Source organism: Xenopus laevis, chromosome 2L, assembly GCF_017654675.1.
Source record: "Xenopus laevis strain J_2021 chromosome 2L, Xenopus_laevis_v10.1, whole genome shotgun sequence".
NCBI lineage: Eukaryota > Metazoa > Chordata > Amphibia > Anura > Pipidae > Xenopus > Xenopus laevis.
This window is the reverse complement of record NC_054373.1, coordinates 103571765-103589042: the sequence shown is the minus strand read 5'-3', so window position 1 is coordinate 103589042 and position 17278 is coordinate 103571765. Positions and strand designations below refer to the sequence as shown.

The 17278-nt window shown below is 35.3% G+C and overlaps 3 protein-coding genes across 3 annotated transcripts; all 3 read left to right on the top strand.

The window, feature by feature from the left end:
• Positions 1–2113: 2113 nt before the first annotated feature.
• LOC121400008 (DNA damage-regulated autophagy modulator protein 1-like) lies at positions 2114–5018 on the top strand. The gene is made up of 7 exons (XM_041582267.1): positions 2114–2284; positions 2379–2446; positions 2915–3048; positions 3456–3633; positions 3850–3908; positions 4511–4603; positions 4713–5018. The coding sequence occupies exons 1-7, from the start codon at positions 2151–2153 to the stop codon at positions 4815–4817; spliced, it is 771 nt and encodes a 256-aa protein (XP_041438201.1). The 5' UTR covers positions 2114–2150; the 3' UTR covers positions 4818–5018.
• A 2625-nt stretch (positions 5019–7643) lies between these two features.
• Positions 7644–11521, top strand: LOC121400007 (DNA damage-regulated autophagy modulator protein 1-like). Its single transcript, XM_041582266.1, has 7 exons — positions 7644–7814; positions 7909–7976; positions 9420–9553; positions 9961–10138; positions 10356–10414; positions 11010–11102; positions 11216–11521. The coding sequence occupies exons 1-7, from the start codon at positions 7681–7683 to the stop codon at positions 11318–11320; spliced, it is 771 nt and encodes a 256-aa protein (XP_041438200.1). The 5' UTR covers positions 7644–7680; the 3' UTR covers positions 11321–11521.
• A 2604-nt stretch (positions 11522–14125) lies between these two features.
• Positions 14126–17003, top strand: LOC121400006 (DNA damage-regulated autophagy modulator protein 1-like). The gene is made up of 7 exons (XM_041582265.1): positions 14126–14296; positions 14391–14458; positions 14928–15061; positions 15469–15646; positions 15864–15922; positions 16518–16610; positions 16720–17003. Exons 1-7 carry the CDS (start codon positions 14163–14165, stop codon positions 16822–16824), a joined length of 771 nt encoding a protein of 256 aa, XP_041438199.1. The 5' UTR covers positions 14126–14162; the 3' UTR covers positions 16825–17003.
• Positions 17004–17278: the final 275 nt, after the last annotated feature.

The window sequence follows — 17278 nt, the reverse complement described above, 5'->3', positions numbered from 1 at the left end:
AGCATTGTATCATACACAGAATTACAATTGCAAAAATCGCCTCAAAAGTAGCATTACTTAACAATAATGCAACAATGTCTGTTCCTTTGATATGTAACCTCCGTGGTATACCCAAAGATATAACTGTAGCAATTCATATCAGCAAATATACAGTTTGCTGATATGCAAATACCATATTCCTCAGCATGGAACACGGTTATTCATACATTTCTTTCCTTCACCTCTTTCACCTACATTTTCCTCATCTGTAAGGAGGCACCAAGTAAACAAGGGTACCCCATCAAATTACATGGAGCTACATACAAAACCCCAATACATGATTATATCAACAACTGGGCTACTAGAAATCCAGGGTATGCATATATCATGCATGTTTTTAGGGGTTTTGAATAGCCCCATATCTTTTCACATATCTGTTACCTTCTTGAGCTAAGGGAATCCATTATGACCCAAAATATTGGACCATAAATGGGAGCTTAGACTTTTGCTCTAGGAGCAAACATCAGGGCTCATCTCTACAAAAAAGTCTCTTTATGAAAGATATTGAATTAGATCTAGTGCTTTTTATGAATAGAATAACAGTACATATAGTCTTTTATTCTATAATTTCCTAAATTTGGACTTGTATCACTGTATCTGGACAATGTTTTGTTAAAAAAAGAATGGCAGATGGGGCCGATGTTTGGAAATCAGCATTTAGTGGCCATGATGGGCACTGCTTCCGACTCGTTCTAACCATTAATGACCATGTAAATGATACCTTGGTGCCAAACTAGAGGAATCAGCATTTCCCTGACCACAAATATGTGATATATAAGTTTGCTATAAGAGACCTTAAACTTAAAGTAGAGTAAAATTGTTGTTCATGATGCTTTGGGCTTCTATACCAGCCCAAGAACTGTGCCTCATGCCCTTATAGCTCCCCCATCTTCATTTCTGCTGATTCACTACACATGTCTTGTGCTGTTATTATCAGTTACCTGAGCTTAGGGTCCAGCTCACAATATTCTGCATATAAATAACATGAATGTTACAATGTTGAATAATGATTAATTCTGATTTTAATTGCATGGCAGCACAGAAAACAGTGCAACTAGCACCAGAATATAATAAACAGACTTGTAGCATCAGACAGGCCAGCCTGCTTGTTAATTTGTAACCACAAAGCTTAGCTTTTCAACAGCTGCCCAGACTACACTGAGCATGTGAGTGTCACTGACACCAAGGATACATACAAGGGTACATTTATCAAACATTAATTTTTCCTGGTTGAGCTTTTTAGGGGGAAAATTCAAATTTTTCATGGAAAAAACCCCACAATTTTTTAGAGTTTATCATACCCAAAAGCTGCTAAAAATCGGAATCCGAAAATAAACCAACTCAAGGTACAAAAAAATTCAGGGTTTTTGTCTGATAATATGAAAAAGTCCAAAAATCTACTTTGTGTTACATCAATCGTAAGATTTTTTCACGAAAAATTATTAATAGATGAGTATTATTTGTGGAAGGAAGTTTAATCTAAAACTATTTCATTTGAGTTTTAGTTAATAAGCCCCGCAATGTTTTGTATTTTAATAATCTATTAAAATGAGGATAGACAAAAATAAAGGCAAATAGTTTAAGAAGTTTAAAAAACATGGACATTGTTAGTTGGCGTTAATGGTTTTAATGTAAATCTATTCTTCATTAATTTTTTATAGTTTAGAATTATCCAGAAAATGTCAGTGCCTAAACTGTAAGCATACCTGTTACAGTGTAACATTGGTGATTACATCACAATGACACGTTGCCATGGCAATGGAAGCAACTAGCTAAAACTGGTTTTAAATCATGTCATTGTGATGACATGATAATGACATCATAATGACATGAATATGACATCATAATGACATCATAATGACATGATAATGACATCATAATGACATTTGAAACCAGCTGTAGACACAATTTGAAACCAGTTGTTGACACAATACAGGTTAATAGTCATTTGGGAAGTGATAGCTGAGCAGTTCACACGCACGCTTTTACTCCCTTATTACTATTTCAATCAATCTATTATTATTATTATTATCAATCTATTATTTTTATTATCAATCTATTATTATTAATCAAATCTATTATTAATCTATTATTTTTACTTTTTTTAAATTATGAAATTTTGTTGTTTTAATACCTTGGCCATCGTGCCAGTACTTTGGTCTGTTTTAATGTTTTTGGGTTTTGTTAGTGGATATATTGTAGCTGTTACTTTGGGTCACCTTGAGCCTTTTGTGCCATATATAAGGTAAGTAAACTGAATTTTTGCATATATTTATGCACTCTTTGTTTGTTGAATGTTGCCCGAAAAACCCACAATTGGCTTTCTATTTCTCTTTCAGCGACCTTGGACTAAATGCCCCAGAAAGCTACATATTTTCAGCAGTTTGTACTCTATCTGCCATTTTGGGTAAGTGAAACTAACAATTTTTAATATAGTTTACTGGAAACTAAAAGAAACATGGAGGGGCACATTTACTTAGCTCGAGTGAAGGATAAGAATGAAAAATACTTTGAATTTCGAAGGTTTTTTTTGGCTACTTCGACCATCGAATTGGCTACTTCGACCTTCGACTACGACTTTGAATCGAACGATTCAACTAAAAATCGTTCAACTATTCGACCATTCAATAGTCGAAGTACTGTCTCTTTAAAAAAAACTTTGACCACCTACTTTGCCACCTAAAACCTACCGAGCACCAATGTTAGCCTATGGGGGAGGTCCATAAACAAGTTATTGTTTCCTTTAAAGCTAATTCATCTTGTAGTGATATTTGCAATACAATTTTTTTGTGTAAGAATATTTTTAATTTATTAGTTAAATTAAATAAATGATCCATCGTTTTTTACTGTTTTATCATTGATTTTTATTTTTCAGGTGCTATTACAATGTATGGAGAGTATAAGTATTTCAAGCTCTCTAATCCTAATGGCAAAGATCTCCATAACAAGATCATACTTGGCAATGGATTATTGTCCTGCGTGGGTATCCTCATTGCAGGATACTTCCAGGTAGGTCCCTATACAATTTATTTCTGGGTTTTATTGGACATTATTAGGGATTCCCCCGAATCCAGGATTCGGTTCGGGATTCGGCCTTTTTCAGCAGGATTTGGATTTGGCCGAATCCTTCTGCCCAGCCGAACCGAATCCGAATCTTAATTTGCATATGCCAATTTGGGGACGGCAGGGGGAAATGGCGTGACTTTTTGTCACAAAACAAGGAAGTAAAAAATGTTTTCCCCTTCCTACCCCTAATTAGCATATGCAAATTTCGCAATGGATTCGGGGGTTCGGCCGAATCCAAAATAGTGGATTCGGTGCATCCCTAGACATTATTGTATTTTTCATTTTATTTTTAAAAATTGTATATGGTCTTTAAAATAAATAAAACATGTACTTGTGTATTTCTATTTTAGGAGTTTGAATATGAATATGTTCACCTGATTGGAGCAGTGTTGGCTTTTGGACAAGCAAATCTATATGCAATATGTCACTGCTACTACTACTACAAATTGTCACTCTGGAAGGATAACACACGGCTGTTCTTATTCCGTGTAGTACTTGCCTCGTCTTTAACATCTATTTTCTTATGCTGTATCCTTTTTTCTAATAATAATGCTACACAGTATATATATATATATTTTTTTTATATGTCAGTAAATACACATCCCATAATACCCTCATGTCAGTAAATATACATCCCATAATACCCTCATATGTCAGTAAATATACATCCCATAATACCCTCATATACATCCCATAATAACCTCATTGATTTGAGGCTTTTTCCTTAACATATTAATCTTTCAGTGAGCTTATTGTTTATTGGCTGCAAAATCTACGATCACAGCTGTATGCTTGCTGACTGGGTAAGTTATTATTCACCTGTTATTTTTCTATCATTTAGGGGCATATTTATCAAGGGTCGAATTTCAAATTGAAAAAACTTTGAAATTTGATTTCAAAAAGACCAACCGAAAATTAAGCCGAAGTTTTTTTTTTTTGATCGAATAGGTCCATTTTCGATTGAATAGGTCCGAATTCAGCCGAATTCGGATCGTACGAATCGAAGGAATAGCACATTCAATCGAATTCGATTGAAAAATCAAAGTTTTTTTTGGGAAAAACTTTCAAAGTCCACCAATTGACTCCAAATAGGTTCTAGGAGGTCCCCCATAGGCTAAAACAGCAATTTCGCCAGGTTTTAGATGGCAAGTGGTTGAAGTTGAATTTTTAAAGAGGCAGTATATGATAAATTTTGAAATTTGTCAGTATATGATAAATTTTGAAATTTGAATTTTTGAATTAGGACTATTCCCTAGTCGAAGTACACAAAAAATAGCTTGAAATTCAAATTTTTTTCATTTGAAAATTCACCTGGACCTTTGATATTACTGCTCCTTAAGAATTGTGCCCTGAGTACATATGCAGGCAACTAACTAGTAATATTTATTTTTCTTTTATAAACTAGGATTTCCCTTTCCGACAAGAATGTGCCACTATGGAGTGGTTAGAGTTGATTGGGATTTGCATTTTCTTACTGACACTGAAAAAAGAAATGCAGGTTAGTATGGCAAACAATTTATTATTATATATATATATACATGTTTCACATAGTCATAAATATACAGATACATATATATGACAAATATTGGTATATTTTCACTTTGCAGCAACTTGGCTTTAGAGTTCCAAAAAGTCTGAAGGAAGACTGGATTGTCAAGACAGAAAAGTGTTATGATGATGTGGAAGCCCCTGAAGACCCCATTTCTGGGTAATACATTTACAGCCTTGGAAAGAAACTTACAACATTCCCGCGCCTATCAAGAGGAATTGTAGATGAAGTTTTAATCAAAGAAGGAGGAGAATACGGCAGGAGGAGAAGGGTTTCCAATGCAGTTCCTTTAACGTTCCAGTGAATTCTGTCTGTCTTTTTTAAGCTTTTTGCAGAAAAGTTTAACTATTTAAAAATAAAAAAATTTTTACACAAAAATATTGTATATTTGATGTTTATTTTATTTATTTGAAAAGTAGGTTTTTGGCCCATGGGTCAACAGCAGCATGATGGGAGGTGGCAAAATAGATTTATCTAAAAGGGCATAAATAGTAAATCCAGCCCGGGGTAGAGGCAGAGCAGTAGCTAGGTTTAGGCCTGTTATGGAGAGTTATTCATTTATTTAGAGTCAGATTTCAGGGGGGGGGGTTATCTACTGTTTGGAAAGTCTTTTCTACACAAGTTTTATGCACAGGTATAGGCTCTGTTATGTAGAATGCATGGGATCAGGGGATTTAAGGGATATTTCTGTAATTTGGATCTCCATACCTTAAAGGGGACCTGAACAAATGTAAACATGCAATAAGTCCTACCGCAAATCCACAATGCTTTAGAGGTTTTAGCGGTGAGATAGGCGATTATAAGCATTCTTGGTGGCCCTGTCTGAATGTTGAAAACTCTTGGAATGTTATAGTACAGATAGCATCAGAGATACCGTTTCTAATATACCCATAATACGAGCACCAGAGTATATTTTATTGAATTATCCTTTCCCAGGTTTAAATATGTCTAAAATGTTTAAAATGGTCTGCAGCAAGGTGGGTTATATCACTAAACTGGATCTCTCCAACACTTTCTGTGCCACAGTTCGTATCCAGACTTAATTATATCCAAGAAATGCACTACTTAACAGCAATAGTTGAGAACAAAAGAGAGGCTTACAATATTATATGGCACCCTTGGGAAGAATTTAAAAAATCTGCCTCCTTTCCACTACAGGTTAGCTAAATAAGATTCTATGTGGTATAGGCCAAAACTAGTCTTCCCATGCAGTGCAAATACCCTTGGAACAGTTCTCATTGTCCTAGCTGTTATCATGATAGAGCTTTAACTAAGTGTACCTAACTTCCAAGTTTTAACAACATGACCATTAGAGGTAATAGAATAAAAAAAATTTTTTATGATTTATTCCTTATGTTAGTTTGTAGATAACATTTTATTGTCAACATTGTTTTTGATGCCCTGACGTGTATACTAATAACATATTCGCTGCCTTCACCACACTTCACCAGGTGCAACTTTGCACAGGCGATGCTAATTCACTAAGTTGCAAAGTTTTGTCGCCGGTGCCGAACGCTTGCGATGTTGCGCTAGCGATACTGCGGCAGGCATAGCAAAGTTGCACTAGCTTTAGATAATTTGTATAGGGCTGGAAGTTAAAGTTGAATGGACGTATATGTTGCAGCAAATACATTACACTACACAAGCCCAAGGAACCTTAATAAAAGAAAATAGAGTTGTTATATTACCCTACACATGAGCAAACAGTATAGTTTATGTGCCATACGTTATCAAATGTAGGGGGGGGGGAAGGAGGGTATCCCAAAAAAATGTACAATCTTTTTCAGCCTATTACCTTGTAAAAAGCAAAAGACGCCAGCGTTTTTTGGGACTTAGAAAAAATTGTAACTTTTTTTGGACCAAGTCCTATCTACTCTATTGCACTTTGCCTGGTCTGAGGTGGCTAAGACAAGTCTGGGCGTTAGAGGTAACGTTCAGTAAAAACTAAAAGTTAGTGAATTTGCATAGTAACGCTCTTTCGCCAGAGCGAAAATACGCCTGGTATTAGAGTGTGAGGTTGCACTAGAGTCGCTCTCCTTCGCTAGCATAATTACGCCAGCGCCCGTTAGTAAATCGTCGAAGTGCCGAAATGACATCACAAATTTTCGCCAGAGTTAGGCACTTCGCCCTTTAGTAGATTTCCCCCATAGTCTTTTATGTTATAATTTCCTAATTATTGCAATGACGGGCAGACTTGTATCACTGTATCTGGACATTGTTTTGTAAAAAAAAGAATGGCAGATGGGGCCGATGTTTGGAAATCCGCATTTAGTGGCCATGATGGGCACTGCTTCCGACCATTAATGACCATGTAAATGATATGTCAATCGTAAGATTTTTTCACAAAAAATTATTAATAGATGAGTTTAATTTGCGGAAGGAAGTTTAATCTAAAACAATTTCATTAATTTGAGTTTTAGTAAATAAGCCCCGCAATGTTATGTATTTTAATAATCTATTAAAATGGGGAGAGACAAAAATAAAGGCAAATAGTTTAAGAAGTTTAAAAAACATGGACATTGTTAGTTGGCTTTAATGGTTTTAATGTAAATCTATTCTTCATTAACTTTTTATAGTTTAGAATTATCCAGAAAATGTCAGTGCCTAAACTGTAAGCATACCTGTTACAGTGTAACATTGGTGATTACATCACAATGACACGTTGCCATGGCAATGGAAGCAACTAGCTAAAACTGGTTTTAAATCATGTCATTGTGATGACATGATAATGACATCATAATGACATGATTATGACATCATAATGACATCATAATGACATGATAATGACATCATAATGACATTTGAAACCAGCTGTAGACACAATTTGAAACCAGTTGTAGACACAATACAGGTTAATAGTCATTTGGGAAGTGATAGCTGAGCAGTTCACACGCACGCTTTTACTCCCTTATTACTATTTCAATCAATCTATTATTATTATTATTATCAATCTATTATTTTTATTATCAATCTATTATTATTAATCAAATCTATTATTAATCTATTATTTTTACTTTTTTTAAATTATGAAATTTTGTTGTTTTAATACCTTGGCCATCGTGCCAGTACTTTGGTCTGTTTTAATGTTTTTGGGTTTTGTTAGTGGATATATTGTAGCTGTTACTTTGGGTCACCTTGAGCCTTTTGTGCCATATATAAGGTAAGTAAACTGAATTTTTGCATATATTTATGCACTCTTTGTTTGTTGAATGTTGCCCGAAAAACCCACAATTGGCTTTCTATTTCTCTTTCAGCGACCTTGGACTAAATGCCCCAGAAAGCTACATATTTTCAGCAGTTTGTACTCTATCTGCCATTTTGGGTAAGTGAAACTAACAATTTTTAATATAGTTTACTGGAAACTAAAAGAAACATGGAGGGGCACATTTACTTAGCTCGAGTGAAGGATAAGAATGAAAAATACTTTGAATTTCGAAGGGTTTTTTTTGGCTACTTCGACCATCGAATTGGCTACTTCGACCTTCGACTACGACTTTGAATCGAACGATTCAACTAAAAATCGTTCAACTATTCGACCATTCAATAGTCGAAGTACTGTCTCTTTAAAAAAAACTTTGACCACCTACTTTGCCAGCCCCCACGCATCTTTAAAAAAAACTAGCAAAGGGCCCCCACACATTTTAAAAACAACAATTAGCCAGGGGCCCCCACACATCTTTAAAAAAAAAAAACTAGCAAAGGGCCCCCACACATTTAAAAAAAAACAATTAGCCAGGGCCCCACACATTTTAAAAATAAACAATGAGCCAGGGCCCCCACACATTTAAAAAAAAAAATAAATAGCCAGGGCCACCACACTTTTTTTTTTAAAAAAACAACAATTAGCCAGGGCCCCCACACATCTTTAAAAAAAAAAAAAACTAGAAAAGGGCCCCCACACATTTAAAAAAAAACAATTAGCCAGGGCCCCACACATTTTAAAAATAACAATGAGCCAGGGCCCCCACACATTTAAAAAAAATAGCCAGGGCCACCACATTTTTTTTTTTAAAAACAACAATTAGCCAGGGCCCCCACGGCATCTTTAAAAAAAACTAGCAAAGGGCCCCCACAGATTTAAAAAAAAACAATTAGCCAGGGCCCCCACAGATTTTAAAAAAAACAATTAGCCAGGGCCCCCACACATTTTAAAAATAAACAATGAGCCAGGGCCCCCACACATTTTATAAAAAACAACAATTAGCCAGGGCCCCCACACATTTTAAAAAAAATAAAATAAAAAAAAATAGCAAAGGCCCCCCACACATTTAAAAAAAACTATTAGCCAGGGCCCCCATACATTTAAAATAAATAAATAAACAATTGGTCAGGGCACCCACAAGTTAAAAGAAAAAAAAAACTGCACGTACCTTAGCCAGGGAGTTCAGATGCCGGTATCTTCAGTTTCTTGTGCTCTGATTCGCCAGTGAAATCTAAGTCCCGGTAAACCCGCATGGTGATTGGTTAAAGTAGAGGGGAGGTTCAAACTTCTCCCAACCAATCCGCATGTGGCTTTACCGGGACTTCAATTTCATGGCGAATCAGAACACATGAAGCCAGTCATCGGAGCTAAAACCTACCGAGCACCAATGTTAGCCTATGGGGGAGGTCCATAAACAAGTTATTGTTTCCTTTAAAGCTAATTCATCTTGTAGTGATATTTGCAATACAATTTTTTTGTGTAAGAATATTTTTAATTTATTAGTTAAATTAAATAAATGATCCATCGTTTTTTACTGTTTTATCATTGATTTTTATTTTTCAGGTGCTATTACAATGTATGGAGAGTATAAGTATTTCAAGCTCTCTAATCCTAATGGCAAAGATCTCCATAACAAGATCATACTTGGCAATGGATTATTGTCCTGCGTGGGTATCCTCATTGCAGGATACTTCCAGGTAGGTCCCTATACAATTTATTTCTGGGTTTTATTGGACATTATTAGGGATTCCCCCGAATCCAGGATTCGGTTCGGGATTCGGCCTTTTTCAGCAGGATTTGGATTTGGCCGAATCCTTCTGCCCAGCCGAACCGAATCCGAATCTTAATTTGCATATGCCAATTTGGGGACGGCAGGGGGAAATGGCGTGACTTTTTGTCACAAAACAAGGAAGTAAAAAATGTTTTCCCCTTCCTACCCCTAATTAGCATATGCAAATTTCGCAATGGATTCGGGGGTTCGGCCGAATCCAAAATAGTGGATTCGGTGCATCCCTAGACATTATTGTATTTTTCATTTTATTTTTAAAAATTGTATATGGTCTTTAAAATAAATAAAACATGTACTTGTGTATTTCTATTTTAGGAGTTTGAATATGAATATGTTCACCTGATTGGAGCAGTGTTGGCTTTTGGACAAGCAAATCTATATGCAATATGTCACTGCTACTACTACTACAAATTGTCACTCTGGAAGGATAACACACGGCTGTTCTTATTCCGTGTAGTACTTGCCTCGTCTTTAACATCTATTTTCTTATGCTGTATCCTTTTTTCTAATAATAATGCTACACAGTATATATATATATATTTTTTTTTATATGTCAGTAAATACACATCCCATAATACCCTCATGTCAGTAAATATACATCCCATAATACCCTCATATGTCAGTAAATATACATCCCATAATACCCTCATATACATCCCATAATAACCTCATTGATTTGAGGCTTTTTCCTTAACATATTAATCTTTCAGTGAGCTTATTGTTTATTGGCTGCAAAATCTACGATCACAGCTGTATGCTTGCTGACTGGGTAAGTTATTATTCACCTGTTATTTTTCTATCATTTAGGGGCATATTTATCAAGGGTCGAATTTCAAATTGAAAAAACTTTGAAATTTGATTTCAAAAAGACCAACCGAAAATTAAGCCGTAGTTTTTTTTTGATCGAATAGGTCCATTTTCGATTGAATAGGTCCGAATTCAGCCGAATTCGGATCGTACGAATCGAAGGAATAGCACATTCAATCGAATTCGATTGAAAAATCAAAGTTTTTTTTGGGAAAAACTTTCAAAGTCCACCAATTGACTCCAAATAGGTTCTAGGAGGTCCCCCATAGGCTAAAACAGCAATTTCGCCAGGTTTTAGATGGCAAGTGGTCGAAGTTGAATTTTTAAAGAGGCAGTATATGATAAATTTTGAAATTTGAATTTTTGAATTTTTTTCAAATTCAAATTGAATTAGGACTATTCCCTAGTCGAAGTACACAAAAAATAGCTTGAAATTCAAATTTTTTTTCCTTTGAAAATTCACCTGGACCTTTGATATTACTGCTCCTTAAGAATTGTGCCCTGAGTACATATGCAGGCAACTAACTAGTAATATTTATTTTTCTTTTATAAACTAGGATTTCCCTTTCCGACAAGAATGTGCCACTATGGAGTGGTTGGAGTTGATTGGGATTTGCATTTTCTTACTGACACTGAAAAAAGAAATGCAGGTTAGTATGGCAAACAATTTATTATTATATATATATATATACACATGTTTCACATAGTCATAAATATACAGATACATATATATGACAAATATTTGTATATTTTCACTTTGCAGCAACTTGGCTTTAGAGTTCCAAAAAGTCTGAAGGAAGACTGGATTGTCAAGACAGAAAAGTGTTATGATGATGTGGAAGCCCCTGAAGACCCCATTTCTGGGTAATACATTTACAGCCTTGGAAAGAAACTTACAACATTCCCGCGCCTATCAAGAGGAATTGTAGATGAAGTTTTAATCAAAGAAGGAGGAGAATACGGCAGGAGGAGAAGGGTTTCCAATGCAGTTCCTTTAACGTTCCAGTGAATTCTGTCTGTCTTTTTTAAGCTTTTTGCAGAAAAGTTTAACTATTTAAAAATAAAAAAATTTTTACACAAAAATATTGTATATTTGATGTTTATTTTATTTATTTGAAAAGTAGGTTTTTGGCCCATGGGTCAACAGCAGCATGATGGGAGGTGGCAAAATAGATTTATCTAAAAGGGCATAAATAGTAAATCCAGCCCGGGGTAGAGGCAGAGCAGTAGCTAGGTTTAGGCCTGTTATGGAGAGTTATTCATTTATTTAGAGTCAGATTTCAGGGGGGGGGTTATCTACTGTTTGGAAAGTCTTTTCTACACAAGTTTTATGCACAGGTATAGGCTCTGTTATGTAGAATGCATGGGATCAGGGGATATTTCTGTAATTTGGATCTCCATACCTTAAAGGGGACCTGAACAAATGTAAACATGCAATAAGTCCTACCGCAAATCCACAATGCTTTAGAGGTTTTAGCGGTGAGATAGGCGATTATAAGCATTCTTGGTGGCCCTGTCTGAATGTTGAAAACTCTTGGAATGTTATAGTACAGATAGCATCAGAGATACCGTTTCTAATATACCCATAATACGAGCACCAGAGTATATTTTATTGAATTATCCTTTCCCAGGTTTAAATATGTCTAAAATGTTTAAAATGGTCTGCAGCAAGGTGGGTTATATCACTAAACTGGATCTCTCCAACACTTTCTGTGCCACAGTTCGTATCCAGACTTAATTATATCCAAGAAATGCACTACTTAACAGCAATAGTTGAGAACAAAAGAGAGGCTTACAATATTATATGGCACCCTTGGGAAGAATTTAAAAAATCTGCCTCCTTTCCACTACAGGTTAGCTAAATAAGATTCTATGTGGTATAGGCCAAAACTAGTCTTCCCATGCAGTGCAAATACCCTTGGAACAGTTCTCATTGTCCTAGCTGTTATCATGATAGAGCTTTAACTAAGTGTACCTAACTTCCAAGTTTTAACAACATGACCATTAGAGGTAATAGAATAAAAAAAAAATTTTTATGATTTATTCCTTATGTTAGTTTGTAGATAACATTTTATTGTCAACATTGTTTTTGATGCCCTGACGTGTATACTAATAACATATTCGCTGCCTTCACCACACTTCACCAGGTGCAACTTTGCACAGGCGATGCTAATTCACTAAGTTGCAAAGTTTTGTCGCCGGTGCCGAACGCTTGCGATGTTGCGCTAGCGATACTGCGGCAGGCATAGCAAAGTTGCACTAGCTTTAGATAATTTGTATAGGGCTGGAAGTTAAAGTTGAATGGACGTATATGTTGCAGCAAATACATTACACTACACAAGCCCAAGGAACCTTAATAAAAGAAAATAGAGTTGTTATATTACCCTACACATGAGCAAACAGTATAGTTTATGTGCCATACGTTATCAAATGTAGGGGGGGGGAAGGAGGGTATCCCAAAAAAATGTACAATCTTTTTCAGCCTATTACCTTGTAAAAAGCAAAAGACGCCAGCGTTTTTTGGGACTTAGAAAAAATTGTAACTTTTTTTGGACCAAGTCCTATCTACTCTATTGCACTTTGCCTGGTCTGAGGTGGCTAAGACAAGTCTGGGCGTTAGAGGTAACGTTCAGTAAAAACTAAAAGTTAGTGAATTTGCATAGTAACGCTCTTTCGCCAGAGCGAAAATACGCCTGGTATTAGAGTGTGAGGTTGCACTAGAGTCGCTCTCCTTCGCTAGCATAATTACGCCAGCGCCCGTTAGTAAATCGTCGAAGTGCCGAAATGACATCACAAATTTTCGCCAGAGTTAGGCACTTCGCCCTTTAGTAGATTTCCCCCATAGTCTTTTATGTTATAATTTCCTAATTATTGCAATGACGGGCAGACTTGTATCACTGTATCTGGACATTGTTTTGTAAAAAAAAGAATGGCAGATGGGGCCGATGTTTGGAAATCCGCATTTAGTGGCCATGATGGGCACTGCTTCCGACCATTAATGACCATGTAAATGATATGTCAATCGTAAGATTTTTTCACAAAAAATTATTAATAGATGAGTTTAATTTGCGGAAGGAAGTTTAATCTAAAACAATTTCATTAATTTGAGTTTTAGTAAATAAGCCCCGCAATGTTATGTATTTTAATAATCTATTAAAATGGGGAGAGACAAAAATAAAGGCAAATAGTTTAAGAAGTTTAAAAAACATGGACATTGTTAGTTGGCTTTAATGGTTTTAATGTAAATCTATTCTTCATTAACTTTTTATAGTTTAGAATTATCCAGAAAATGTCAGTGCCTAAACTGTAAGCATACCTGTTACAGTGTAACATTGGTGATTACATCACAATGACACGTTGCCATGGCAATGGAAGCAACTAGCTAAAACTGGTTTTAAATCATGTCATTGTGATGACATGATAATGACATCATAATGACATGATTATGACATCATAATGACATGATAATGACATCATAATGACATTTGAAACCAGCTGTAGACACAATTTGAAACCAGTTGTAGACACAATACAGGTTAATAGTCATTTGGGAAGTGATAGCTGAGCAGTTCACACGCACGCTTTTACTCCCTTATTACTATTTCAATCAATCTATTATTATTATTATTATCAATCTATTATTTTTATTATCAATCTATTATTATTAATCAAATCTATTATTAATCTATTATTTTTACTTTTTTTAAATTATGAAATTTTGTTGTTTTAATACCTTGGCCATCGTGCCAGTACTTTGGTCTGTTTTAATGTTTTTGGGTTTTGTTAGTGGATATATTGTAGCTGTTACTTTGGGTCACCTTGAGCCTTTTGTGCCATATATAAGGTAAGTAAACTGAATTTTTGCATATATTTATGCACTCTTTGTTTGTTGAATGTTGCCCGAAAAACCCACAATTGGCTTTCTATTTCTCTTTCAGCGACCTTGGACTAAATGCCCCAGAAAGCTACATATTTTCAGCAGTTTGTACTCTATCTGCCATTTTGGGTAAGTGAAACTAACAATTTTTAATATAGTTTACTGGAAACTAAAAGAAACATGGAGGGGCACATTTACTTAGCTCGAGTGAAGGATAAGAATGAAAAATACTTTGAATTTCGAAGGTTTTTTTTTGGCTACTTCGACCATCGAATTGGCTACTTCGACCTTCGACTACGACTTTGAATCGAACGATTCAACTAAAAATCGTTCAACTATTCGACCATTCAATAGTCGAAGTACTGTCTCTTTAAAAAAAACTTTGACCACCTACTTTGCCACCTAAAACCTACCGAGCACCAATGTTAGCCTATGGGGGAGGTCCATAAACAAGTTATTGTTTCCTTTAAAGCTAATTCATCTTGTAGTGATATTTGCAATACAATTTTTTTGTGTAAGAATATTTTTAATTTATTAGTTAAATTAAATAAATGATCCATCGTTTTTTACTGTTTTATCATTGATTTTTATTTTTCAGGTGCTATTACAATGTATGGAGAGTATAAGTATTTCAAGCTCTCTAATCCTAATGGCAAAGATCTCCATAACAAGATCATACTTGGCAATGGATTATTGTCCTGCGTGGGTATCCTCATTGCAGGATACTTCCAGGTAGGTCCCTATACAATTTATTTCTGGGTTTTATTGGACATTATTAGGGATTCCCCCGAATCCAGGATTCGGTTCGGGATTCGGCCTTTTTCAGCAGGATTTGGATTTGGCCGAATCCTTCTGCCCAGCCGAACCGAATCCGAATCTTAATTTGCATATGCCAATTTGGGGACGGCAGGGGGAAATGGCGTGACTTTTTGTCACAAAACAAGGAAGTAAAAAATGTTTTCCCCTTCCTACCCCTAATTAGCATATGCAAATTTCGCAATGGATTCGGGGGTTCGGCCGAATCCAAAATAGTGGATTCGGTGCATCCCTAGACATTATTGTATTTTTCATTTTATTTTTAAAAATTGTATATGGTCTTTAAAATAAATAAAACATGTACTTGTGTATTTCTATTTTAGGAGTTTGAATATGAATATGTTCACCTGATTGGAGCAGTGTTGGCTTTTGGACAAGCAAATCTATATGCAATATGTCACTGCTACTACTACTACAAATTGTCACTCTGGAAGGATAACACACGGCTGTTCTTATTCCGTGTAGTACTTGCCTCGTCTTTAACATCTATTTTCTTATGCTGTATCCTTTTTTCTAATAATAATGCTACACAGTATATATATATATATATTTTTTTATATGTCAGTAAATACACATCCCATAATACCCTCATGTCAGTAAATATACATCCCATAATACCCTCATATGTCAGTAAATATACATCCCATAATACCCTCATATACATCCCATAATAACCTCATTGATTTGAGGCTTTTTCCTTAACATATTAATCTTTCAGTGAGCTTATTGTTTATTGGCTGCAAAATCTACGATCACAGCTGTATGCTTGCTGACTGGGTAAGTTATTATTCACCTGTTATTTTTCTATCATTTAGGGGCATATTTATCAAGGGTCGAATTTCAAATTGAAAAAACTTTGAAATTTGATTTCAAAAAGACCAACCGAAAATTAAGCCCTAGTTTTTTTTTTGATCGAATAGGTCCATTTTCGATTGAATAGGTCCGAATTCAGCCGAATTCGGATCGTACGAATCGAAGGAATAGCACATTCAATCGAATTCGATTGAAAAATCAAAGTTTTTTTTGGGAAAAACTTTCAAAGTCCACCAATTGACTCCAAATAGGTTCTAGGAGGTCCCCCATAGGCTAAAACAGCAATTTCGCCAGGTTTTAGATGGCAAGTGGTCGAAGTTGAATTTTTAAAGAGGCAGTATATGATAAATTTTGAAATTTGAATTTTTGAATTTTTTTCAAATTCAAATTGAATTAGGACTATTCCCTAGTCGATGTACACAAAAAATAGCTTGAAATTCAAATTTTTTTCCTTTGAAAATTCACCTGGACCTTTGATATTACTGCTCCTTAAGAATTGTGCCCTGAGTACATATGCAGGCAACTAACTAGTAATATTTATTTTTCTTTTATAAACTAGGATTTCCCTTTCCGACAAGAATGTGCCACTATGGAGTGGTTGGAGTTGATTGGGATTTGCATTTTCTTACTGACACTGAAAAAAGAAATGCAGGTTAGTATGGCAAACAATTTATTATTATATATATATATACATGTTTCACATAGTCATAAATATACAGATACATATATATGACAAATATTTGTATATTTTCACTTTGCAGCAACTTGGCTTTAGAGTTCCAAAAAGTCTGAAGGAAGACTGGATTGTCAAGACAGAAAAGTGTTATGATGATGTGGAAGCCCCTGAAGACCCCATTTCTGGGTAATACATTTACAGCCTTGGAAAGTAACTTACAACATTCCCGCGCCTATCAAGAGGAATTGTAGATGAAGTTTTAATCAAAGAAGGAGGAGAATACGGCAGGAGGAGAAGGGTTTCCAATGCAGTTGCTTTAACGTTCCAGTGAATTCTGTCTGTCTTTTTTAAGCTTTTTGCAGAAAAGTTTAAATATTTAAAAATAAATTTTTACACAAAAATATTGTATATTTGATGTTTATTTTATTTATTTGAAAAGTAGGTTTTTGGCCCATGGGTCAACAACAGCATGATGGGAGGTGGCAAAATAGACTTATCTAAAAGGGCATAAATAGTAAATCCAGCCCTGGGGTAGAGGCAGAGCAGTAGCTAGGTTTAGGCCTGCTGTGGAGAGTTATTAGTAGTGATGGGCGAACAAAGTCGTCTGGCACAAATTTGAGGCTATTTTCTGAATTTTGCCGCCG

Excerpts from the sequence above, each read along its gene's own strand:
- LOC121400008 (XM_041582267.1), top strand. The coding sequence starts at position 2,151 with ATGAAATTTTGTTGTTTTAATACCTTGGCCATCGTGCCAGTACTTTGG. Across the intron at positions 3,634-3,849 it reads AACATCTATTTTCTTATGCT|TGAGCTTATTGTTTATTGGC; the intron begins GTATCCTTTTTT and ends TTAATCTTTCAG. Across the intron at positions 3,909-4,510 it reads GCTGTATGCTTGCTGACTGG|GATTTCCCTTTCCGACAAGA; the intron begins GTAAGTTATTAT and ends TTTATAAACTAG.
- LOC121400007 (XM_041582266.1), top strand. The coding sequence starts at position 7,681 with ATGAAATTTTGTTGTTTTAATACCTTGGCCATCGTGCCAGTACTTTGG. Across the intron at positions 7,815-7,908 it reads CCTTTTGTGCCATATATAAG|CGACCTTGGACTAAATGCCC; the intron begins GTAAGTAAACTG and ends TTTCTCTTTCAG. Across the intron at positions 10,415-11,009 it reads GCTGTATGCTTGCTGACTGG|GATTTCCCTTTCCGACAAGA; the intron begins GTAAGTTATTAT and ends TTTATAAACTAG.
- LOC121400006 (XM_041582265.1), top strand. The coding sequence starts at position 14,163 with ATGAAATTTTGTTGTTTTAATACCTTGGCCATCGTGCCAGTACTTTGG. Across the intron at positions 15,647-15,863 it reads AACATCTATTTTCTTATGCT|TGAGCTTATTGTTTATTGGC; the intron begins GTATCCTTTTTT and ends TTAATCTTTCAG. Across the intron at positions 15,923-16,517 it reads GCTGTATGCTTGCTGACTGG|GATTTCCCTTTCCGACAAGA; the intron begins GTAAGTTATTAT and ends TTTATAAACTAG.